This window comes from Natrix helvetica, assembly GCF_964273705.1.
Source record: "Natrix helvetica genome assembly, chromosome: 14".
NCBI lineage: Eukaryota > Metazoa > Chordata > Lepidosauria > Squamata > Natricidae > Natrix > Natrix helvetica.
Genome location: NC_138564.1, coordinates 14,602,375 through 14,627,186, shown reverse-complemented (window position 1 = coordinate 14,627,186; position 24,812 = coordinate 14,602,375). Strand labels below are relative to the sequence as shown.

Here is a 24,812-nt window from a genome sequence, read left to right as displayed (position 1 = left end):
GATAGGGAAAGAGGAAAGAAGGCAGGCAGGCAGAAGGGACGTGCAAGGAAGGAAGGAAGCGTAGATAAGCAGGAGGGAAAGAAGGCAGGCAGGCAGGCAGGAGGAAAGAGGAAGGAGGGAACTGGAAGGGAGGCAGGAAGGAAGGGAAGGGAGGGTGGAAGGAAGGATAGACAAGTAAGAGGGAAAGAGGAAAGAAAGCATCTGAATGTACTAAACACGAGTCTTCAGGGAAAACATGCATACGTTGTGAAAACTCAGCTGTCGGTTGATCTTAATGTTATGAAATGAAAAGTATGCCGTTTGCAATTAACTTGGCATAAAACAATTCATTTGCATTTAATTGTAATTGTTCAAAGAATTTTCGGAAAAATGTTCGGCCCTCCGGCATGTTCGCTTCATCCAATCTGGCCCTCTTTGAAAAAAGTTTGGACGCCCCTGCTCTAAAAGATAAGAATAAGGATTGAGTCAAAGAAAAAAACACTCGTTGCTTCGTATAAGACGTTTCTACTTTCCGTTAGCCGTAGAATTACCAATCGTCCTCGACTCCAAATGTAATTTTCCATTATTATTTGTCAATCCGTGTAGTCGTTAAATATTTCACTCTATATTTATATCCGTTATTCCTTACGTCGTCGTTATTCCATTTTATATTATAAGATAGTTACCGACTACGATCGTACCTAACGATTTAAATCGACTCGCTCTTATATGTTAAATGCCTTATTATTCTTATATCGTATAAGTCTGTTTCTTAGTTAAAGCTTAACGCGTATAAAAAGAGGAGAAAGGATATTTTTTTTTCAACGTTAAGTATAGCTTTCTATTATTATTACGTATAAGATAAGATCTCCGCTTGCGGGGCAGTGCGGCGCGCTGCTTCTCCCCACCGGCGTCCAGGAAAGACATCAAGCTAGACGGTGGACGTTTTAAAATGTTTTGTTTTTAAACGGACGTTTGTACGTTTTGTTACAAAACTGCAGTTACAACTTGATTTAAAATCACTTTTTGGTCAGCGAACGTTGTGAAATCTGTATTTACGTTGCTTTCTTTTAGTGATTCCCGATTTTTCTTTATTTATAACATTACACGCTCAAATAAGACGTGGCTTAAGATAAATATATTAGTAAATAAATATTCTGAGAACATCTTTCCATAAATGAAATGTGCTGCTATACATACAGAATAGAAACAAGTTGTTTTCTACCGTTAAAAACAATACAACTGGTAATGGAGAAGAGCCCTTTAACCATCTTACAAACCTTTACGGTACATTTTATACAAAACAGTTTAAGTGCTACAGAAATCTCATTTTCTTAAAAAAAAACCATTTATTTGAAAATAGTGCCTCGCAAGCCCATCATAGTGGCAATAATTACTTTGATAAAAAGGCCTTTTAGAATAAAAACATATACTGTACTGACCGTTATAAAAATTTGTCACGATGGGATGCCTGATAGGCAACAGGAAACTACTTTTTCTATAAAAGAAAATGAACACGCAAAGAAGTTTAGGGATCAGACAGAGCTCAAGTTGCTTTTCGTCAGCCGAAGGACAGTGTGTCGAAGAAGCTCCGACTTCTGCCGACAGCTCGCTTCGCTTTCAGGGATGCTTATCAACCGGACGGTTAGGACAAGGTTAGGGCTGGTCACCCGGTCATCCAGAAGGGCAGGGAGGTTCTCTGTACTCCCTTGAGTGTCGCCTCTGTATCTGTGCAAAGATTTTGGAAGTTGGGGGTGGTGGTGGAGGAGTCAGCGTGTCTCCTTCAACAGCAAGGCCTGTGTTGCTGTGTAGCTTTAGGTATGGATAAAATTAACCGTATAGACGCAAAAAAAGAAGCACGGCTCTTGAACTGTGTGCCGGGTATAGGATAAGAGTTAAAATGTAAGTCAGCCGGAAGGACTAGAAAATGCCAGCATCCGTCCTGAATGTGCACCAAACCTGGTGAGCGATTCGGAGCCTGCGGCCCAGGACCCCGGCACAAAACTGTCCCCAACTTTAACCTACAAAATGGCAGCATTGCAGTAATGTATTTATTTTCAGAAATGAAAAATGAAGGAAGAAATGGGGATCGGAAACATCTGACAGGTTAATTGTTCTTATTCGCCCCCCAAAGCCTGAAACAGAAATAGGAGGATTTGTCTCCCCTGCCCATGGCCGCTCTTCCCCAGGCAAAGAGGAAGCTTCTCTTCCGGGGAGAAGCTGGATCCAAGAAGCCGGCTATAGCTTGCGACCGTGTAAAAGCTTCTCGCCCTGGTATCTACGAAGACCAGGCACCGACACTTGGGGAGGTTGCTTAAAAACTGTGTGTGGTAGGACCAAAGGTGGGAGAAGGCGCTGAATTAGCAAGTGCTGGCTACTAAACTTGAGTGGGGGAAGGGGGCGGTGACTGAGACCGTCAGGATTGAGAAATACCAGCTGTGCTGTGCCAGAAAAAGCCGGTTAGCGTCCAGGAATCCTTTCCTCCCCTCCAGTTGCAAACCCAAGCAGAAACTGCACGAGGGAACACCAACTTAGAGAAAATTCTTGAGACGTGAGACTCTACACGTTTGAGAACCGCAATCCCCGGGACAGCTGTTCCGTGAGGCGGGCGATTTTGATAATGTAACTAGGCGACTGGATGGATTTTAAGAATCTGGCCGTTTTGGGCCTAGAAACTCACTTCTGGAGGTGCTGCTCAGAGATATGGCGCCACCTGCCGGAAGGTATTTCGTGCCCGTAACCGTAAATGCTACATAAATACAACCGCTACAATATTTTATGTAGGACTTGGAGAAAACCTAAAAGCGGGCAGACGTTTTAGAAATTACTTTAGAAAACACTTACGATAGAAGTGGAACACGTAGACACTGCTGTCGCAAAAGTAAATAACCGGAAAGGGAAGCGGAAATAGAAGTAAAACATAGTTTACGTATTGGTGATGAGAAGAAAGATTTCTGAAGTAGTAAGAGCCGCCTTAATAAAGGTGGGACGGGAGGGCTTCCTGCTAGAGGCTACTGCGTGAGCAGAAGCCGCAAGGGCAGGGCTGCCGAAATCGCACAATATCAACGTGGTCGCAAGCACACGCTGTTAGAATGAGAAGGATCGAAGCTCAGAAAGGAATTTCGTTGTGTCGCTCTAGTACAATAAACTAATCATTATGAAATCTTTTCTTTATAAAATCCCCTTTCTCATAAACTGGGCAGAAATTGAAAAGTTCAGTAAGTACCTTTGCTCATCCCGACTCGTTAACGAACTAAACCCGAGGGGAATCTAGGCACCTTCCTTGTTTTAAACAAAAAAAGCCCTCCGCCCGACTCTCCAGCCAGGCACACGAGAGGAACGGGAACAGCATCCCAGATGCCCGACACGGCAACGGTCGTGGTCTCGGCCGCACGGAGGCCAGGAGGCCGTAGGGAACCACGTGGCTGTGGCTGCAGCAGCCAGAAGGACTGTTTCCATAGGAAACTATTAACAAGGGGAAGGAAGTGGAAACACGTTTATACCCCAGGGGCGATTGGGAGGGACCTCGACTGAAGGTCTCGACCCAGGGCAGGTTGGCGAGCGGACTGGTGAGCGGGGGGCAGGAGAGGGCTCGGGCAGAACCCACAGCAACTGCAGCATCAGGGCAACCAGAAGGCACTGTTGCAACTGGGCCTCCGCTCGGGCCTATTCCCACCCACCGCGGTCAGGCTTAAGGAGTGGTCTGCTTTTGCACGCAAAGAGGCAGGTGGCCTCCGCCCCTCAGTTTACTTCAAACTGCCACTTCTTTTCTAAGGGAGGCTGGATCCCCTGGTGCTGAAAGAGGGAACCGGGCTGTTTAACTGGGCCTCTTGTCCCCAGGCAACGTGGTCTGCCAAGGATGCCCTGCACGGCAGACGGGGGCACGTAGCTCCAGTTTCTCGGGGTCACTCCTGTCGTGTGTCGACACAAGCAAAAGAAGGCTTTGAAGTCCAGCATAAACACAGCTGCCTCAAGACTCTTCTGATTAGTTCCCAGCCCGATACCGCCCTGGGGAACAGCAGCCTGAAAAAATGAAACTGTTCCTGAATCTTGTCCGAGCACCCCATCCTAGCCCCTCCGGGTCAGAGCTTGGATCTTGTGCCGATACGAGCAGCTGCTCTCCGGGGCCATCCCCAGTACAGCCAATACTGTACTGAGGCTCAAGAGAGCCCAAACCTGGTCAAGACAAGCTTGAATTGCCCCCCTGCGCTACTCAGGAGGCGTTTGGCCAGCTTGGCCGAACAAAGGCGCCACCCTTCCCTCCCTGGCTCACCCACCCCGCCTCCAGCCAAGATGGCGCGGCTAACTTACCCAAAGTTTGAGGGCCTTCTCCAGCGACCACAGCCTCCAAACAACCTTGCGGAGGGCTGGAAAAGAACCCACAGGATTCCTCCAGAGGGAAGCCCGCCATGGGCGGACGCGATCCTTCTTGCCGTATCTCTCCTGGCTCGCAAAATGCCTTCACGGGCATCCCCTGAGCCTGACTGGGGGCTGCCGTTCCACACGGCCCCTCCCAAGGGCTGCTGCCCCTGTAGCAATCTACCGGCAGGGCCAGCTCGGCGTCCCGGACTTCAGGAATGATGGCAACACACTGGCCCGCCTCATGCAGGCCTGTATAGCAACCTGGCAAGGGGCCCTCCGCGCACACATACCGAACATTCACCGCAGTGTCTTCCGTGTAACGGCCTGGCCAGATGGGGCCACTGCTGGCCACCCTCTGCTCTTCGTAGAAGCAACAGGGCAACGCTTCATGAGGGACCCCCTGTGTCCTAACGCTGACCACGCCCTGACTTTTCCTTCTCTGGGGCTCCTGCAAAGAGCCACCCCCTGTCCAAAGTGGCATGCCCTGAAGCAGCATGCTGCTGCTGCCACCAGCTGCCCTACTTGGAAATTCCCGTGGAGCGGCATGTGCCTCCAAGCAGCAGCCGCATGCTCGCTCACAAGGCTCCCTCCCAGTCTGACCGGTCTCTCCGGGGGTCTCAGTGGGCACTCGGGGGCCGCCTCGCTCAGAGAGGGTGAAGGCAAGTTCCCTCTGCTCCAGCGAAGAGCGGCTGCTGCTGCTGCTGCTGCAATTCATTTCGAGGCTGCAGTCAGACAGCTGGTCCCCTGCTGCGGTGGCTGGCCCCGATTGGCTCTTGCCTGCCAAAGGGTGCAGTGCAGAGGAACCTTCCAGAAGCATCACCTCCCCACGAAGGACTCTCCTTTTTTCCCCGCCCCGGCAGGGGCTTTTGCTGCGATAGATGTAGGGGTCGTAGTCACTGCTCAGTGAGCTGCGGAAGGTGGAGCAGCTCCCGTAGATCCCCTGGTTGCTGACCTCTGCGCAGTCCACCACGGAGTCGCTGGAGGAGCAGTGGCAACGGGCAGAGCGGCCGCTGCTGCTGCTGTCACTACCAGGGCCATCGGCCAGGTAGCCGCTGCAGACTGAGCGGTGACCGTGGTAGCAGCTGAAGCCCGAAGCGCTGCCGCACTCTGGCTGGGCGGAATGGGCGATGTGGACCGCAGGGGGGAAGAGCCTGTGGCTGCCAAGAGGCTGGAAGGCACGGGAGGGGCCCTTGGCAGCCACGTGGAGGGGGAACTGACCACTCTGTGGTGGCTCAGGGTAGCTAAGGCCTTGGAAGTAGTAGTGCTGAAACATAGTCTCGTACTGGGAGAAGCAAGCCGGTTTGGAGAAAGGGTCCCCGCTGAACTTTGGCCTCTGGAAAGGGTGAGGCATTGGGCAGGACTTGGGCTCGACTGTACCAGGGTGGGGCTCCAGGTGCAGAATGGGCGGGTAGCTCCGGAAGAAGGCTGGGGCCTCTCCATGCCGATCGACCGTCAAGACAGTGATGGGATTCCCGTGAGGGTCCATGCTGGTGCGTGTGGGGTAGGCAGTGACGTGACTCCCTCTGTGTGCTCGGCCAGGGAAGTGGACAGGCAGAATCACACGCTGCTGCTGCCGGCTGTGTAACTGGTTGGCCATCTCCTCACACACCAGGCTGGAGTTTCCATTCTTTTGCTCTGCATGTAAAAGAAGAGGGGGTGGGTGTTCAACCAAACCTGGAGAGAGTCGACTCCGGTTCCCGAGAGGTAAACACTGCCAGCCAGCCAGAAGCCCATCTATCCCTGGCAGTTCTGAACACTGAAGCTCTTTCCTTCCAGAACACGGCCGAAGAAAGCTCCGGCAACTCACCGATGATGTTGTGACGGCAGTGGGGACAGGTGTGATGCTGCAGAAGCCAAGGATCCACACACTTCCTGTGGAACCGGTGGGTGCAGGGAATCACACGCAACTCCTGCAGAAACAACATCACAGCTGAAAGGCTCCTGCCCGCTTTCCTCACTCAGCCTTGCCAGGGAAGTGCTGGCAAGAAAACACCCTGCTTCTCTTGCCCAGGTGAGAGGAAGGTGCCCAAAGGATGGGGAATAGGCGAGGCCTCTCCTCATACCCAGGCGGCTCTGCGTGCGGTGACCCGAGACGCAAGCCACCCTACCTGACTGATCTTGCCCGAGCCATCCAGAAATACAGAAAAATCTAAAACGATTTGTATCGATCGGTCTACTCTAGTGCCTCACCTCCCCGTCCATGTACTTCTCCAGGCAAATGGCGCAGTCCGAGGTGGAGCCGCTGCTGAGCGTGTCCAGGGCACCGCAGCTGCCTTCGCAGGACCCCTTCAATTTGGACGATGTGAACTTCCGAGTCTCCATCTTTTCCAGCGCCTGCACAGCCAGTCTATTCATGGAGCTCTGCAACAGGAGACATCCAGGTGATGGCCAGCGGCAGCAGTTCTTAGACTCGGGATCAGAGGGCAGCCAGGGGCAGCCTGACTCAGGTCGCATTCCAGCAAGGTAGGGGAAGGAGGCTATTCCTGGCTGGAATCAGCTAGGGAAGCAACAGCTTTCCCCAGTTGGCGCCCTGCACATGTTTCAGGCTACAACCTGCGTAACTCATTACATTTCCCAGGTTGCCTGGAGCTAATGGTCCAGCCCCAAATATTCAAGGCCGTCCTGCAGGACTGTTGCTTAGGAGAGCGTGTAACGCTGCCCCAAAACCTCCAGCTGAGATTTCAGGCGGTACCGAAGGGAGAAGCAGAGGCGGAGGAAAAGGAAAAGGCCAGTGGGGAGAGGTCTGTCCGGCTCTTACCTGGCTGCGACGCTGCTTCAATTTGATCTTGACGAGGAGAACCAGGCAAACAAGAGAGACCACCACAAAAAAGGCAAGGAAAATCCCCATGTCAAAGTATTCGGTGGGTTGCTTTGGAACCGAGGGTGGAGGAAGCAACAGATAAAAAAGTCAGATTAGATTTCCTGCCTCAGATTTCTGAATTGGTTACCTGCGACTAGACCTAGAAGTATCTCGTGCCCAGAGATTGCTCAGCTAATAATCTCTCACAGCAAAGCTGGGTTCCCCAGATGCCTACGCTTCCCACAACAAGTACAAAAACGTTATGGGTCAGAAGCTGAACCCGTAGGACTGCAGCCCTAAACCAGAGCAGAAACTTCCTTAGAGAAGATGCCAGGCAACCCATCTAATGCCAGGCCAAATAGATGTGCTTTCCGAAATCTCACTTCCAACTGTCCACGTTCCTCCTCTGGTCATATTTGAAAACACACCTCTGTCCGTAGTTAGTTCTCCTCCCTTTTAGCTGTTCTTTTCTCCATCAGACAGAGCAGGTTGGTTGACAACCTTTTCGAATAGCCACCATCCTAAGATTTGGTGAATCCTCTGTTCCCCCATCTGACCTTGTGCCTATGTGCCTATTGACCCTCAAAATCTGTTAAACATCAAACCTCCCTTGGCCACTTCTTTCGCCTCCAGAGCGGTCACAACCCCTTTGGGAATCAAGAGCCGTCCCCACCTGGGCTATCCAAACTCTTCCATTTGCCACAGTGACTCACTGCTGATCGCTGCCTTAATGGCACTCAGGGAGAAAAGACTCTTGGAAGAGAATTATCCACCAGGCCGGAGGCCAGAGAGTCCAGGGGGCACCAGAACCTGTCAGAGGAGCTAGAACTGACAGCTAGGGGCCATCAAATAACCTATTGGAACCCCTCCCCCTACAAATAGGGGAGGCTATGACCACAACCTGGATATGGAAACTTAAAGTAAGGGATAGTCTGGTCACTTAACTGCCCTGCCCTGTCCTGAGGACTTACTGGTGGTGGACGGTGCTGGATTCTGGCCCGCGCCACTTTCTGTTTGTTAACAATGTTCATCAGCTTGACTGCATCTGCCCCTTTCACATAAACAACTGGTCTTTTCAGGGGGTCCTCCAAGCCCTGATTTAGCTGCAAGAAAGAAGACACCGTGAATGCCTTTTTCCTCCGCTGTCTTTCTGCTGGGCAGGAACGCAAAGGAGACACGCTCTCTACCCTCACCCACCCACCCACCCACACTCCCACCCAATCTGCAGAGCCTTTGGGATTGATGGGCACTGCCTTTGGAGAGGAGCCAAGAGCTGCAACTGGTACGAAAAGCAAAGCTGGACTCCTGAGCCATCGCAGCCTTCAGGGATGATCCAAATTGGGCCAATTCAAACCGCTCCTTATGGCCCAGCAGCAGGAAATCTCAGGCACATGTGCTGAACAGACTTGCCTGGCCATGCAACCCTGCAGACAAGGGCTGGTTGGCGGCTGCTCTCCCTACTTCCAAAGTTCAGGAGGATTGGGGTGGGATTGGCGGGGGGGGGGGGGGGACGACGACAGACTACAGGCTTTCTCTGGGTCAGCAACCATTTAATGGAAACCTTAATCCAATCTACAGGCCAAGTAGGCCCTTGTTATTTAGGGTTTTTTACGCAAGTGCGCACCAACAATATGTGAGAATCTTTACTGGATATTTTTCATTATTACTGCTGATGGTTAAGGTGTTGATTATCCTGTACCTGCTGCTAGAAATACTGAAAGAACAATATATACTGACCCATGCTGAGAAAGAGAGAGAGAGAGAGAGAGAGCTCACCAACTGCGTACCTGATCAATGGCATCTGGGTTTTCGGACACATCAAAAATGACAGCTGTGGCTCCTCTTTGAACTGCCCGCTTGGCCTAAAACGAAGAGAAAGAGATGGCCTAAGATCAGCTCCCTGTCTCGGTTTCTTCTCTCCTTCCTTCCTTCCTTCCTTCCTTCCTTCCTTCCTTCCTTCCTTCCTTCCTTCCTTCCTTCCTTCCTCCCTCCCTCCCTCCCTCCCTCCCTCCCTCCCTCCTTTCCTCACAATATAAAGGCTAGGAGGTGAGAAGAAAAACATTCAGTGGGAAAGGGGGGGGGGGTTGCATCAGAAGTAATGAATTGCCCCCAAAGAATAGACTCTTTCACAACTCCCTCTGCATCAGCACACGCTCCCTGGAAACATTCTCCGACTGTTACCGCTTATGGTCACCAGAGGACAACCTTGAGCCAAAGGAGCCTTCCTTGCTTTTTTCCCTTCTGGTAGTTTGGTGGGGAGGGTGTGTGGCGACTCAGAGCCCCTCCAGGAAAAGAAGAGCTGTCTTACCCTGACCAGGAGAGTTCATGAGCAGGGCCAAACATTGCAGACAATGACAGTCAGCACATCACTTGGAGACTAAAAGGCCTCCCTTCCCACCTGGATCCTGAGCCAGATTCTAGCCTTCCCACCTCCAGCTCTGATCTGCAGAGTGGGTGTCATTCAATGCTGCAGGCCATCGGCCGCCACCCCCACCCCCTGTGGTCCCTCTGAAGCCCACCCAGCATTTTGTCTGTGGCTGAAGGGGCCCAGCCTTTCGGCACTCCGCTTCCTTCAAATGGTGCTGAACCACTGGCTGTTTTAATTGCCGATGGTGAGAGGGGGAAAGTCCCGGGCTCTCTCTCCTTGGAGAGCCCTGACCAATTCCGACTGCTTCTGGCCTTCCTCTGTTCCTGCCAGCTAAGGGGGAAGTGCGTGGACTTTCTTAGTGCCTGCTTCAGGAAATGACACCCACAGTCTAGTGGGTGGGGCTCCGCTCCGGCATTCCCCGGCACTCCAGTCTCCGGAGCTTAGCTGCAGCTTGGCCTGACCTTCCAGGTTTCCCTGGCAGGAGATGAAAGCAGCCAAGCCACAAACATACCAGAGCAGGAGGCAGCCTCCCCGCTTCTCCTTCCCCTCTTCCCCACCAAGTCTCCCCTCCCCCGCCTGCCGCAGGGTGGAAGACCTGCCTGCCCCCCAAGAGGGAAAGAAGGCCCCCCTCGCCAAACAAGACAATTTGAGCCACTAAGCAGAATAACAGAATCAGAGAGTTGGAAGGGAACTTGGAGCTCCTATGCCATTCCAGAAAAATGGCTGTCCAATGTCTTCTGAATCCTCTGAGCCCTCCTTCCCTGCCTCTGCACCAAGGTCTCCCGCAACCGAAGAGGGGGAAAGGTGCGGGGCAAGCAAGGCTTTTGACTCTTGGGGCAGGGGGCGGCAGGCGAGGCGACTCCAACAGCTTAGGAGCCGAGGTGAGTGGTTCATTCTAAACCCAAAGTCTTCCAAAGCTGGTCAGGCTCAGCCGTCCTCCAGAGAGTCTTCCTTGAAGCAAACCTTGGTGGTACCCTGAGGCATCTGGACCTCCTCCTCTCTCCACTCCCTTCCCCCAGTTCCTTGGCTAGATTAAGAGTATTCTGGGGTGGGGAGCTTTACATCAAGAGAAAAGAGGAACCCCGCAAGGAGAAAGACTGGGGCGCTCAAGAACAGGTTTGCAGTTGTGGCTTAAATGACAGAAGCAGAGCTGTAAGTGGAACACCAGGAGGGATGCTGGGGGGGGGGGGGGGGGAGGCACTGCCCCCCTCCCGGTGGCAGATACCAAAGAGGATTTCCTTGCCGGAAGCAGTTCCCGTGCTTGAGCCCCTGTCGCTCGGTGGTGTGTCTCCTCTCCTCCAAGTCTCTGGGGGAAATCAATGTTTCCTTTCTTCCAAGCCAAACACACCTGGGCTGGAATTCTGTTCATCACTCTGTCTGATTAAATCTATTTTCTTTCACTCCTGATCCATCGAAATCATGTGAGGTGGAAGAGCTTCTGTTTCGGGAATGGAGTGGGTTGTGGGAGGGTCTTTTCTGGAGCCAAAGGGCGCCCTCCTTTCCCTCTTCCCTGGTCAGCACAGCTTGGGGCCTCTGGCCCATTCCTCAGCCAATGCCCAACAGGAGCCTTCTTAAAGAGACAGCCGCAGAGTAGAGCAGAGGCACCGATCCGGCTTTTACAGCAGCGGCTTTCTTGAAGTTCCCAGGACAGGTTGAGGCAACCCAGATTTGAGGTTAGCATGCTGATTCACTGTAAAGAGGTCTTATTACAAAGCACAACTGGAGCCCTCTTTCCACACAAGCACAGGCAGGGCCGCAGCACAGAGGCCTCGGGGTAAGGATTAAAGGAGAACAAAAACAGAAAACCTTCGCCTCTAATTAGGGGTCTTCCTTCGCCAAAGAGCCATTCCGCAGAAGGACAACTTAAGATTCCAGCCATTGCTCGAGAACGACTCTCAGCAGGGCAACCCCTTCCTCAGAGCCAACAAGCTCCGGCCTGCGGACAGAGTGGCAGCTCAGGCAAAGGCTGCCTCGGAGGACCAGGCCCTTGTTCAACGCTGGCAAGGAGAAGCCCCTCATCTCCTTACAGCCCTGTTTACGGACCACGCAGCCTTAAAGCTCGCCTCTTCTTCCTGGGGAAGCTCCGCATACAAAGAGGGTAGGGCATCCCTCCCAAAATGACAATGCCTCCTTCATCAAAGACCCGCCTGGCAAATGCTCTGCCATTCCTAGGCAACCGGACTGGCATCTCCTGACAGAGCAGCAAGGAAGAACCAATTTCCTTTTGCCAAACTTCTCCCCTCCCTTTCCTGAGGAGTCGTCTTATCATCACCTCTGCCTCAAATCAGACCTTCTGGGAAGCCCCCCAGCCCTGCTACCTTTGTCCCCGCTCTATCTGCAGCCCCAGCTGAAGGACGATGTGCACAGGTTCTCTTCCCCCACTCCCAAATTCTCCTCTCTCTTTTTTGGTTCGTGCACCCCTGTCAAACCACTGCCTGGGCTGCTTTCCAGATGTTTTGGAATTAACCTGCCTGGCACCTGATCGAGTGGCAGCAACAAAGGAGCTGCATTAAGACAATGCGAGTCGTGCACGTCATGGTGTGCACACGTTGGACAATGAAACATGTTTAGCAATATCCGAGAAAGCCTTACAGGAAAGGAAGGCTCCTGGCCTCCCCTCTGAAACACCCATTCAAACAGAAAGGTTACTCCGCCCCCAACAGCATAGGCAGATTTGTTTTTAAACAATGAACTAGACTTTGTAGAGGTCTGGGGACTCTCTTCTCCTCAGCTGCTAATTTGCAAGAATTAAAATTAAATTTCAGTTTTAAGATTCGGTAAGGAGTGAATTGCTTCCGGAAAAGATGGATGAAATTGCAGAAATATTGAATGTATACCGCCCTGCCTTGATCGCACCCACCCACCCACCCATCGATTTCCTGTCATTGACATGCAGTCCGGGTCATCCTCAGGCAAGCGATGCCGCACCATCAGAAAGAAGCATAATTTATGTCTAATTTGCATAGCTGCATCTTACCACCACTATGCCAATGGCTAGCCTCCCACCAGACAAGACACTTTCCCAACGATCTACTGAACTAATTACTTTGCTTTCCTCTGGTAAGGAGGAGGTTATTTTTGTGTCATGTTGCACATCTTCGTTAAATAAACCACAATGGTTGCTTATTACTTCAACAAGAGTAGCTTGCTGGCTTTGGGGAAATAAATATTCTGCTCTTTTCCTATGAGTCCGCATTCTAGGACAGCCAAACAGTGGCAGGTTTGCAAGGTTCTACAAGGCTAAAACGTGGCGTGTTGTGACTGGTGCAGAACTGAGTCCCCAGAGAAGCTGCGGGGACAAAAAGAGTAGAAAGCTACTCTGGAGCAAGTTGCAAACCACCAGGCCAGGTTTTTCCCCCCAGCCAGGACTCTACTTCGGGGGACGTGCCGTGGCCTCCTTACCTTGCCCAGAACAGTGAGGCAGGGTTTGGGTTCCAGATCAGGCTGCTCCAACTTCACCACTCCTACCCAGCCGTATTCATATAAGTCTTCTTCATCATTGCTGTTGCAGAGTCCCAATGGATGCATCTAAGAAAGGAGGAGAGAACTTCTGTGAAAATGCACCTCAAAATCCCACCGCCGGCTCTTTTCCTTCGTGGCCTCACTGCTTTCCTGCCCCACGTGAAGAACTTAAGCAAGATGTCTCTTTCCTTGCTGAACTCTTCATCGGAAGGCCCCAACGGCCCTGATAGGAAGCCGACGGGAATTATCCACTATGCTTCCAATCAGGAAAGACTTCGTTGCAAAGACTCTTTTTTGAAGCCCCCGCACAAAGCAGCTTTGAAGGAAAATATAATAGAAGGATTAATCACTGCTTGCCTCACAGAGCTGCGGACGTCCCATCGCTGGAGGTTTTCAAGGAAAGGTTTGCCCGAGATGCAATAAGGTCTCCTCCTATCTTGGCCAGAGGGTTGGGCTAGAAGGACTCCAAGGTCCCTTCCGGCCTTAGGGAGTCCATGGCAATTTCCCCCTCATAAAATCTAGGCACAGGCAGAACCTAAACTTTTTACATTTCTTGAACGATGCGACTTTGGCCGTTCGGAGAAGGTGCATCCCAAACCATGTGCCTTGAGACAAAGTTGCAGGCAGAAGAGCTGTGCTTGGAGGTTGGGGTCAGAACAGAGGCGGTATTCAGCAGGTTCTGACCAGTTCTGGAGAACCGGTGGTGGAAACTTTGAGTAGTTTGGAGAACCGGCAAATACCGCCTCTGACTGGCCCCGCCCCCATCTATTCTCTGCCTCTCAGGTCCCAGCTGATCAGGAGGAATTGGGGATTTTTCAGTATACTTCTCCTGGAGCGGGGAGGGATGTTGCGGGAACCTTCCCCTGCCATGCCCACCAAGCCCCGCCCAGAGAACCGGTAGTAAAAACTTTGGATGGCACCACTGGGTCAGAGGCCGCCTGCCTTCTCCTCTGACGGCTGGTCTGTTTGGGCCCTTGCCACAGGAATTTCCAAGTGGGTAAAACCGGCTGCCGCCACCGGGGATTCCAAGCTTGTGCTTTGTTTTGAATCCAATTAATTCTCAATCTACTTTTTACATAAATGAACATGATAATCCTAGATAGTTTCTGCTTATACAACCTTATTGCCATATAGGACAGCCCCAATTCTTTTCCTCCCTTCTTGTGATTTTGCTTTGCTACCTAAAGCAGCCTTGATGGCGGTGGCTGACAGCCGGCTGTCCGTCCAAAGGGTTCTATTGAATCAGAGAGGCTTCTCCCTTCAGGGCTGCGTTTGTGTGCAGCCAACGAACGATCAATTTCCCTTGACCCTTTGGATCAGATGATCCTCCTTCCAGGCTGTTTCCTCTGCAGCGCTAGAAGAGAAGCTTAACTTTCGTTCTCTAGTTGCCCTTCCCTTCTCCTTCCTTTTTTGAGGTGGTTCTTGAGAACCCCAAACAATTTTTCACCTTCGAACTGAAGTTTGAAATCATCAGAGCCGCCCAGCTGAAGTAGACCAAAAGCCTTGGTTGCTAAGTTTATTCTTTCCCATCTGGCATTCAGGTTATAAATGCAGCCACCAATCCCCAATTGCAATGATTCTTTTAGCCCATTTAACTGGCAGGTGGCTTTGCATAAAAAGTCAGATAACGGAAGGTTTTAATCTCTAGATCAGCAATTCTCCATCATTTTGAATATTGTGGGGACCCCTAAGAGCTTTGGTTTACGTGAGCTAGAACTATCAATATTTAATGTTTTAGAAATTAAACTGAAACATTTTAAAGCATGTATTTATTTGACTTTGCAGACCCCTTGAAAGAGCCTCGGGGACCTCTGGGGGTCCCCATATGACACCCTGCTATGACTTCTAACCCTTCCGAAATTGAAACCCTGAAATAGCTACATTTGAGTTCCAAAAACTATCAATACTCAACGGTTCAAATTAATATATTTTCCATATCTTTTTTTTTTCAGTCAGCCACTAAAGCTAAGCTGAGAGATAATTTGAAGGAAAGTGGGAAAATGCAGAATTGAACTGGCTTGGAAGCCGTTCTCATCCCCGTCCTCACCATTAAACAAGGAGGATCGAACCAACCAAGGCCGCCGGTCACTTTGGATTTGAGCTTTGGATCTGGCATAGGCAGACAATTCCTTCCTTCCTTGCCTTGTTTTACAGATTATCACATACCCTCACACACCCCTTCCCAATCTCACCAGCCCTACCGCTGGGGTTGTCCTCTTCCTACGCCTCTCCCACCAAAACCAGAACCAAAACATTAGACAAGATGCTTCTATTTCACACTATATCACCCTGTACAATCACAGTCGTTTTGTCTGTCCATCAGGAAACAGTCATGGAGAATGCTGCTCAAAGTCTAAGCCCTCAGAAAACACATTTGGTTAGAAAAAGGAGTGATTTGCTCTGAAAAGGGCACTCTGTACAATTAATCCACAGGCCATCCTGAATTATACAGATCAAAGGGTTTAATTGAATTGAAGATCACAAGATTCCTAAAGGCTTAAAGTACCTTCAGAAAGGACGCATAACTTAGACATCAGCCAAAACCTAAGTCCAGACTACCTTGTCCTTTGGGTGGTGATACCCCCAGGCAAATATGGCAAATATAGGGGGGGGGGGATGGATTGCTCTCCTGTTTGATAAGCAAGTCTTTGCGGATCAGACGGGAAAACTCCCTGAATAGGCATCCTCAACCACTGTCCACGCCCCCACACCAGTGGTGGGATTCAAATTTTTTTACTACCCGTTCTTGGTGGGCGTGGCAGGGGAAGGTTCCTGCAAAATCCCCATTCCCTACCAATCAGCTGGGATTCGATAGGCAGATAATAGATGGGGGCGGGACCAGCCAGAGGTGGCATTTACCAGTTCTCCGAACTATTCAAAATTTCCACTCCCGGTTCTCCACAACTGGTCAGAACCTGCTGAATACTATCTCTGTCTCACACCCTTGTTCCCCAAAGTCCACTGATGGCACAGAAGATAGAGTCGGGGTCTAGAAAGGAAGGAAAGTTTACCTGGGCTTCTCAGGTGTCAACAAAGTTTGTTCTTGAATACCTGTTTTTTTTTAAGATTCTAAAATTTAACTTTTGCACAGGAAACAAACACTTGGGAGATACGGCCTGGTAGATGTTTGTTATTTTTTTCTGTATATTCTGTCAAAATACGTTCAAAACATTAATAAAGCTGAATTATATGCCACCAGGAGGGCGGGGCAGCCCTCCTGGTAGCATTCCAGAGCATGCACACCTGCTATGACCTGGCCAATGTCCCTTCTCCACAAACACACACACACACACACACACACACCATTCTGCAGTTTGCCAGGTGGTGGAAGAGTCCTGTTATGCGGGGAGGGGTGAGCTAGAGGCACCGGACACCACAGCAAGAAGATGCAAGAGACACAAATTTGAACTGAGGATCCAAATCAAGACATTTAAACCTTTCTTTGTAGGGGCACCCTTGCTTCACCTTAGAAACCAGGACTGCAGATGCCCCCGACATAAGTGAGCCAGAAGCAAACTCAGGGCAGAATGCCACCCAGACTGTTCTCTTTCAGGTCCAGCCAGAGTCACAGAAAGAAAAGGCTTCCTCTCCATGGACCGTCGGCGACGTGGGTGCCTAGCAGGTACTCCCTCCTCCCTGCTCCCTCTAAAGCAAACAAGGATGTCTTTGTCTCTCCCTTTCAAAACCCAGAAACCAGTCTCACAAGCTGCTGTGATTGCATCAGGGAGCGCTCTCTGTATCATTCGGCCTACCTGGCTTTGAAGCGCCTCGGCCACAGTGGCGGCCGGCTTTGATCCTTGCAGGGCAAAGAAGTGGGCGGAGAGCTGATAGCATCTCCTCTGCCTTTGGTACATTTGGGGCCCTGCACCCCCGGAGAAGCAGGAGCAGCACCCATCCATTCCTGCCGTCCGAGTCTGGGCCAAACTAAGCTAAGTGATGAAACAAAATAGCCACGTTTGTTTTCAAGATGGTGCAGCTGAAGCAGGACCTGAACAACAACCGCTCTTTGTAGAGAGATGCTGGCGTCAAGATTTGTAATCCCACACTTTCTGAAGCAGCTACTCTGGACCAGAACCAAAGAACTAAATGGAAATAAGTACTTATACGCAAACTTCAGAATTACTGAGACGCCATAGACAAGCTTTTCCGGTAGGACAATTTACCTAGGAGCCTTTGAGCTTTAAGCTTTGCATCGCTGACGTGTTTCTTGTTCTTCGGAGTTTAAACAAGGAGGATTTGAGCTAAGCACAAGGCTCTTCACACGCAGCCCAATATGTTCCGCACTCGTTCCTCACATCGGAGGCCTTACAAATTCTATCTGGCCAGCTCGGGAGTTCAAGGGCGCCCCCTTCCGATCTCCAGGCAGAGACAGCTACTGAAAAAAACGAGGAAGACCGGCTGCAAGTGGAGTTACAATGGTGTCTGCAAGGGGAAGAAGGCAGAAATTCCCTCCAGACGCCCAACTAAAATAGGAAAACCTCTCAGCTACTTAAGGCAGATGAGGGCGGTGAGGCAAGAGGGGCTTTAACCTCTCCAACGTGGACCCAGATCGTGGCAGCTGTTTGCTGGTCTTGCTCTGACTTCCCCACAGTGGCTGAAAGGCGACTGAGCCAGCCCTGAGCCACAGTTTCGCTGCTCCCGGCTCCATTCCTCCCTTCCGTCTGCCAAAGGAGCTTCAAACAGAGGCAGAAACTGGCCAGTCTCCCTCCCTGCAGATCAATTCGCAGCACAGACATTACTCTTACCCCTCCAGGACCACCCCAGCAAGGGGGAGGGAGCACCCAATGGTAAAGACTTTGCTGTTCCACCCAATAGTTGCTTTTGTTACCTTCTGAATCGAACCAACTAGCCCATTGTCCTAATCAAACTTTTACTGAAATTCACCCATGAGACGAAGCTTTGATTAAAACCTAAAAAAGGACTGCAGGACTTCCAAAAGCTTGGCCCTCAAAATCAGTTCTTCTCCAACAAAGAACCACAAGCCAGTGTCACTCATGGAAGCCAACAACAGTCTAGTGGCCACACTGGGCTCGCTGGGAATTTCTCACTATTGTTCTAAGGAACAGCACTGCCTGGATGTTAAAAGAAGGCGGCGAGTCATGAGGGAGCCGAAGTGCCCCAGCCGAAGAAGCTCAGTACTGGATGCCTGGATGATGCCAGCATGTGGGGAGGTCGGGTTGGGCCAACAAGCTTGAAGGACCAGAAGGGGGTACACTGACAGGCCAAGCCACCCCTTACACCACAAGAGACCCTGCAACCTCTCCCAGGAAAGCCCTGGGGTTTAAACCTCATCAAGAACCAGTGCAGAAGCCAGATCTTCCCCAGAGACCTGCACCCATCAGAAGAAGAGGCAAGCAGGCTGACTACCGAAGGCGCTCCATGCTGCTCCATCCGCAGGGGCCTTGGCCCCTCCCGCCAATGGACTTCCCTGCCAGTTCAGACACAAGAAGAGAGGGAGCCGGAGGAAGGAAGCCGATGCTTTGGGGTGGAAGCATCTGGTTCAGCCTTGCCATCACATTAGCCAGGGCCAAGGGTGGAGGCAGCCGGGAGTCCAGTTCAGTCCAGATTTTCCCCTTATCCACCTCCGACTACACATCAAAGCAGGAGTATTTTTGTACAGCCCAGCAAGGAGCTCAATGGGCCAGCTGCTTGCAAAGCACAGGGAGGAGTTAACCCTTTGAACGCAGGCATCTTCCAACCCTGCCAACAATAGCTAGGGAGAAGGAAAAGCGGAAGGCGGCTGGGAAGCCTCCAAAGAGCCACCCTTGGTGTGGCTGAAAAGCCAAGCTGACTGCCCACGCTCTCACCAGGCTCAGACACTTGGGGTGGTGCTTCATGAATTTGCTTGGTGACTAAGGCGAGACTCGGTTCCTGCAGAAACCCTCTAAATAGCCAGGCTGGCTAGAGGTCCAGAGGAGGCATCCGTTCCAAGAGCATTCTGTGGGTCCTGTGCCCGGGTCCTTTGGCTGTGCCTTGTGTTGCCCACCTCACCATCAGATGGGTGGGTGGTGAAGATTCTGGGACGCCCACAGAAAGCCAAGAGAGCTCTGTGTGTCAGGCTAATCTTGAAGCTGTGGGGGCAAGCCCTTGCAGTCCAAAGCCAAAGTAGTGCCCTTGCACCGTGGAAAGGCAGAGAGGACACAAGCAAGAGGCCGGGCAGGATTCCTTGACAAGGGGAGGCCACATCTTCTTTCGCTAGAAGACTGAGTGACGCTGGAGATCCAGAGGAAGCCCAAGGATCATATACTACGGTCTCATCAGCCCCCACATATGCCTCTCCCCTCTCCTGGCACCACACCAAGGACCAGGTTGACAGCAGAAGATCGCCCAGGAATCAGCTCATCAGTAAGAAGAAGATGCCTTCCTGGAAAATAGAAGCGGGCAGTGCAGGGAGCAAAACTAAGGTGAAAAGCTGGCATCAGAAGAACATCTCTCAACAGGCTCTGTCCTTCCTTGGCTTACGGAGGTAGAGAGCTGAGAGGGCTCACTTCCCACCAACTATCTCTGTACTCAAGACATTCCTTGTCCTGCCTTCGGGGGCCATGGAGAACAGGGACCGTCTCTGTCAGTGTAACATCCCCCTTTGGCCTTTTGAAGGGCACTGCATTTCCCCCTCCGTCTTCCCTTCCAAAGCTAAGCACGGCCAGCTCCTGCAGTCTCCCTTCACAGGACTAATTCTAATCTCCTACCCTTCTTCTCTGCCTTTCCCTGAACTGGGGCAGTTTGTCCAATTCTTTTTATAGCATGACATCCAAAACTTAGTCCGATCTAATCAAAGCAGAAATCATTGTTATTGTTATTAAAATGATTTACTCCCACCTCAATTTAGGGGAAATCTAACTGATTTTAGAGACGTTAAAACATAAAAGTAATAAGCAATATTAGATTGCAAGAATAATAACCAAAATCTATCAATTAGCATAGGTACAGTTGTTTCCACAGCTAATATTACTTCCCATTATCTGGAAACTAAACTGAAGGTTGTTGCTGTTATGGCTACACAATTGTTAAAAAAACAAATAGTCCCAATCCAGAATATGTCTCTGTCCCCATCTTACTGGCAAAACCACTTGGCCCCAGAATTTGCAAATCTGTTCACACCATTAGGGAAACAGATTCCACACCCAGGCCCCCGGGGCTCAGTTTAATTAAGAGTTTTGTGCAGCTCATGGACCAGATATTCACCCTTGTGAAAGGGGTAACACTCCCCTCCTCCCCTGCTCGCTACTGAAGGGAGTGAAAATGCCTTTTAGCTCTCTCGGGAGGTTCACATCTATCAGATAAGTGGCTGTGGGGTAAGGTTCGGGCATCAAGTACACCACCACACTGGGCGCAGACTTCCCAGGACCCCTGTGCAAGTTTCTCAGGATGCTTACCACTTCATAAGGAAACCCTTCATTTTAACAAGTCTTAGCCAGCCCCCCCTCCCCCCCCCAATGTGTGGAACCACAGTGCATCCAGGGACTTCAAAGATTCAAGGTAAAGAATTTTAGAAATCTCTGCCTTTGGACACAATCTCAGACAAGGTGTTCTACAATCACAGCTGTTCCGCAATGCTCTGAACCTCCAAGCGAAGGCACTGCTGCAATAGGTCTGCCTCACCGCTACTGGCACAGCTGGTTCTCTTATATTAGATTGCAATGCCCATCTGTCTCGCTTGCGGAATCAGCACAAGCCCCAATACGAACCTCGTGCCGCTACTGTGACAGAATATATCCCACTCCACGTAGCCACACAAGAATTTGAAGAATCGCTTCTCTTGCACACATCAGCCTTGGAGGCCTCGCTGAGCATCTCTGTCATCAGGACCAATGGAAATGGTGACAAGAAGCCAGGAGGAGGGCGAGGGTGGTGGGAGGCAGCACCCTACACCCCACATCTGCAGCACCATTTGCAGGAGGCACCTGGGCACTTTCCCAGAAGTCGGGCAGAGACTTTTTCATTCTCTCCTGCCCTGTAAAGCTCCCCACCAATCCTTGAGCTGTACCGTTAGCTGATCAAAAATATCATTTATGTAGGGAATGAAAAAGACACTAGGATATTTGACCCACAGTTAAAAAGTGGGAAGGACTAGAGCAGCGATGGCGAACCTTTTTTGGCTCGCGTGCCACAAGTGGGGGGAGCGCAGGGGGGTCGTGTGTGGGCGTGCCACACCCATAATGCAATGCGCGAGCCCCCCATTTCTACGTGCTTTTTTCGCCCTCCCCAGGCTCCAGAGGCTTTATAGGAGCCTGGGGAGGGCGAAAAGAGCCTCCCCTGCCCCCCCGGAGGCCCTCTGGAGGCTTCAGGGACCTTCAGAGGCTTCCCTGAAGCCTTCGGAACGCTTAAAACCACCCTCCGAGCAAACCGGAAGTGAGCTCGCGTGCCCTGACAAATGGCTCTGCGTGCCACTTGTGGCACGCGTGCCATAGGTTCGCCATCACTGGACTAGAGAATCTAGGCTACACTGGGTTGCTTCTATAATTTCTTGAGCCACAAATTCTGGCTTACAAACTGCAACGGTTGAGTTCACCCAATGTACTAAGTCAAAGATAAACCAACAACATTTGGGCTTAGCTGAAGGGAACTCTGAAGCATGAGCCCAGCCATGTTTCAATGTTCCTACTGCATGTAAACAAACTAATAAAAAGCTGAAATTCTTTTTTCTCCACATCTGACCTGTCACAGCTGTTGGGGAAAAGAGATGGATGACTTCCCAATTCAAGCCACCCCTGAGATTCTCAGAGCAGAAAAAGACAGGGAAAAGTGCCCCCTCTCCTACCCTACCCCAGAAGGGGTCTCTTCCCTGGCACCTCAATTAAAGCAGCCAGGACTTGTGCTGTTGCTGCCAGCCACCTTCCTTGTATTGATGCCTATTTAAGGGGTCAGTCTCCATCTCCTGGGCTGGCTCAGTAGCAGAGGGGCCTAGTCTGCAGCCCTTTGCCCTCACAGCAGGCCTAGTTAGCCCCAACATTCGCCTTGCCACTGATGCAGCCTCAGGGAAACTCGGGTCAAACAATCAGTAACATCAACTTCGGGAAGATGTACGTGCCCTTCCTTAACCGAGCCCAAAGCTCCAGCAGCCCCTAGTGGGAAAAACAAGGGGCCTTCCGAAAAATCCAGGACTAGATTCAGGCAGCCATGCTACTACAACTCAGAGGGGCTGAGTATCTCAGTATCTTAGTACCCCACTGTATTCAAACACAGCCATGATTGCACTTGCAGAGGATATAGTTTTGAGAAAGTCTTTTGCCTTGTTTTCATCCCTGCCTCTGCTTCCATTTTCCACAGTGCCCAAAATAAACAGTGTATCCACAAAGGCTTCAAGATGAAAGAATGAACTTCAGTTACAGTATAAAGAAGTACAGGCTGGAGTGATTTGAGGCTGCCTATAAATATGCAAGATCAAAGCTGGTCCTGTTAAATTAAAAATGCTGTCACACAGATAGGAACTAGCCTCTAGCACTGCCGGCTTCAACATGTGAGCCTCTGATCTGAGGCAGAGCGAAAGAGGGGGAGGAGGGAAACTGAGCACCCATAGAAGCCGCATTCACCATAAGCAAAGGAGGAGGAGGGTGAAATGAAAAAAGGTTCACCAGTAGCAGACGAGTTTTAATAAGGCGATTACACATTTTTCATGCACATTGTTAGAATTTAACCGGCAGCTCTGCGGGGGACATTTCTTCCTAATTCAGAACCTCTCAAAGCTGGAGAAGCCCTTGTGAAGCGGCCTCTGGCAGTGACTTGCACCCCAAGCCGTTCCTCTGCAGACCTGAGTTCAACACGCGCGCGGACACAGCCCGCGTTTCCTACTCCCAGGTGAAAAGCTCGATCACGCGAGGGCAAATGCTGCCCATCAGCGTTCGGAAGCCTCCGTGCGGACACCATCGCCGCATCAACGCTTCCATTCTGGCCCGTCCCCCGCGCGTCTGCGGGGCTCGCTTCTCTGGAATGGAGCCCGCAAACACACAGCTCCCGCGTCCTTGACCCGAAAGCCGAAACCCACGTTCAGCCAGGATGGCTACCCGAGCAGAGCAGCAACTACCCGCGGGCTGCCCTCGGCCTTCTGCACTGGCCCCATCCTCTTGGTTTCGGACTCCCGAAGGGAGATCCGGGGTTCGAAGGGATGGAAGCGGCCTCTTCAGCCCACCCGCGGTTCAAGAGCAGCAGCACCACCAGCCCCTGCCATCCCGTCCACGGAGCGGCGCTGCCTTCCTGGATCGTGCTCCAGGTCTCGGGCCAGACCCCCGAGGGCGGCCGAGCGAACCGAGACCGTCGCTCCCGGGCAGCCTGGGTGATTCTCGGCGGCCCTCGAGCAGCCTTCTCCCGAAACGAAAGTCGGCGGAAAGTGCCGGAGAGGTCGCCGAGGAGCTGCCGTTCCTGCCCGGGCGCCACGCGGATTCCAGGCCCATGCGCTCTGCAGATGCTCAGGGGGCGCCGCCGCTTTCCCACCCGGAGCCATTTTGCGCCGCCACCGCTCACCTGCACGATCTCGCCCTCGGCGCTGAGCGTGGCCCCGGCGCGGGAGAAGCGGCCCTGCAGCCCCGTGGTGTAGGTGGTGTAGTCGCCGCCGGGGCTGGACTCGAAGAGCACCACCTCCACGAAGGCCGCCTCCCGGCCCAGCGCCGCCGCTGCCGCCGCCGCCAGCGCAACCACCAGCAGCGGCCCCGGCCCCGGCCTCATCGCGCCGCCGGGCCCCCCGCGCCGGCCCCGGGCAGCGGTGGCGAGGGGGGCGCCCGGCCGGGGTCGCGCATCGCGTCGCGGGCGCCGCCGGGCCTCTCTGCGGCTTCTCCTTCTGCCCGGCCTCCGCCTCGGCCTAGCGTCGTCTCCCGGCGGCGGCGGCGGGGCGGCGGGCTGGCGGCAGCTCCCTCCTCCTCCTTCTCCTCCTCCCGGCCCAGCCGCCGCGTCCCTTTCATCCGCTCCACGTGACGGGGCTGCGGCTGTCCCCGCCTCCGGCCGGGCCCGCCCCGCCCCACCGCCGCCGCCTCCTGGCCGAGCAGCGCGGGACCTGACGGGTGGCTTCGTCTGGGGTTGGGGGAGCCGAAGTTTCGGCCGGCCCGAAAAGGGTGGGCGTGGGGGTTGCGCCTCCGGGCAGGGGTCCTCCAGAGTGAGGGGACCCGGCGGTGTAACCCCATCTGGCAGCCTGTGGCCTAGTGGCTGGCTAGAAAGCCGGGTAGGAAGGCGGCCTCCTGCCAAGGAGCTGTGGTTCCCAACCCCCGTTGGAGGAAGGGCTCCCGTTCTTCTTCCGTAACACGAGAGGAAGAGGGCCTTGCTCGCCGCAGGGTGCGGCCCGCGGACATTCAAGGGGAGCTACTTCAAGGGTTCGGGCGAAGCAAACTTGGATTATCAGAAAACGGGGGGCAGGGAGCCAAGAAGGGGAGGGAGCCGCCCGGACGGACGGCCTTTCTTAACCAGTTTGCCCAGCGGCCGACAGTTCGGTGCAGTTCTCGGCTCTTAGCAGCGGGATTTGCAGGCTCCCGGAAGGGCCCCTCGCAGCACCCCTTATCCGGCCAGCAGGCAGGAAGCTGGGCTGCAGGCCTCCCTGAGACGTAAGTCTGTCCCCTTCCAGCGCGGGACCCGCAGAAGAGCGCTAGCCATCAAACCCGAAGGAAGTTGAGAGGAAGGAAGGAAGGTCTGCGGGCGGCTTGTGGTCTTACACCAATTGTTGGCTGCCCGAGCCATCTGCTCCCTCTGCTGGTGGCTAAAAAGGGAGACCTGGCGGCGGAAAGCCGCTCAGGTTGCGTGTCGGCTACGGCTCGGTAGCCCTCTTGTTCTGCCCTGTTCCCTCGAGCAGCCCTGTATGCTCCCCCCCCCGGAGTCCACTAACACGGGGCGGGCTGTAAATACGTGGAGGAAATATTA

At 52.4% G+C, this 24,812-nt stretch overlaps 1 protein-coding gene across 3 annotated transcripts; it reads right to left on the bottom strand.

Moving 5' to 3' along the window:
* Positions 1 to 1,100: 1,100 nt before the first annotated feature.
* ZNRF3 (zinc and ring finger 3) lies at positions 1,101 to 23,841 on the bottom strand. 3 transcript variants are annotated; one of them, XM_081966516.1, is made up of 9 exons: positions 23,433 to 23,841; positions 12,912 to 13,037; positions 8,929 to 9,003; positions 8,113 to 8,244; positions 7,100 to 7,210; positions 6,532 to 6,702; positions 6,149 to 6,251; positions 4,291 to 5,976; positions 1,101 to 4,002 (listed from the first exon to the last, which is right to left on the bottom strand). In XM_081966516.1, the coding sequence occupies exons 1-9, from the start codon at positions 23,631 to 23,633 to the stop codon at positions 3,965 to 3,967; spliced, it is 2,643 nt and encodes an 880-aa protein (XP_081822642.1). In that variant the 5' UTR covers positions 23,634 to 23,841; the 3' UTR covers positions 1,101 to 3,964. The 3 variants fall into 3 exon arrangements, with proteins under 3 accessions (XP_081822642.1, XP_081822641.1, XP_081822643.1); XM_081966515.1 differs by having other exon boundaries at positions 1,101 to 5,976; positions 23,433 to 23,737; XM_081966517.1 differs by lacking the exon at positions 23,433 to 23,841 and adding an exon at positions 17,135 to 17,356 and having other exon boundaries at positions 1,101 to 5,976.
* Positions 23,842 to 24,812: the final 971 nt, after the last annotated feature.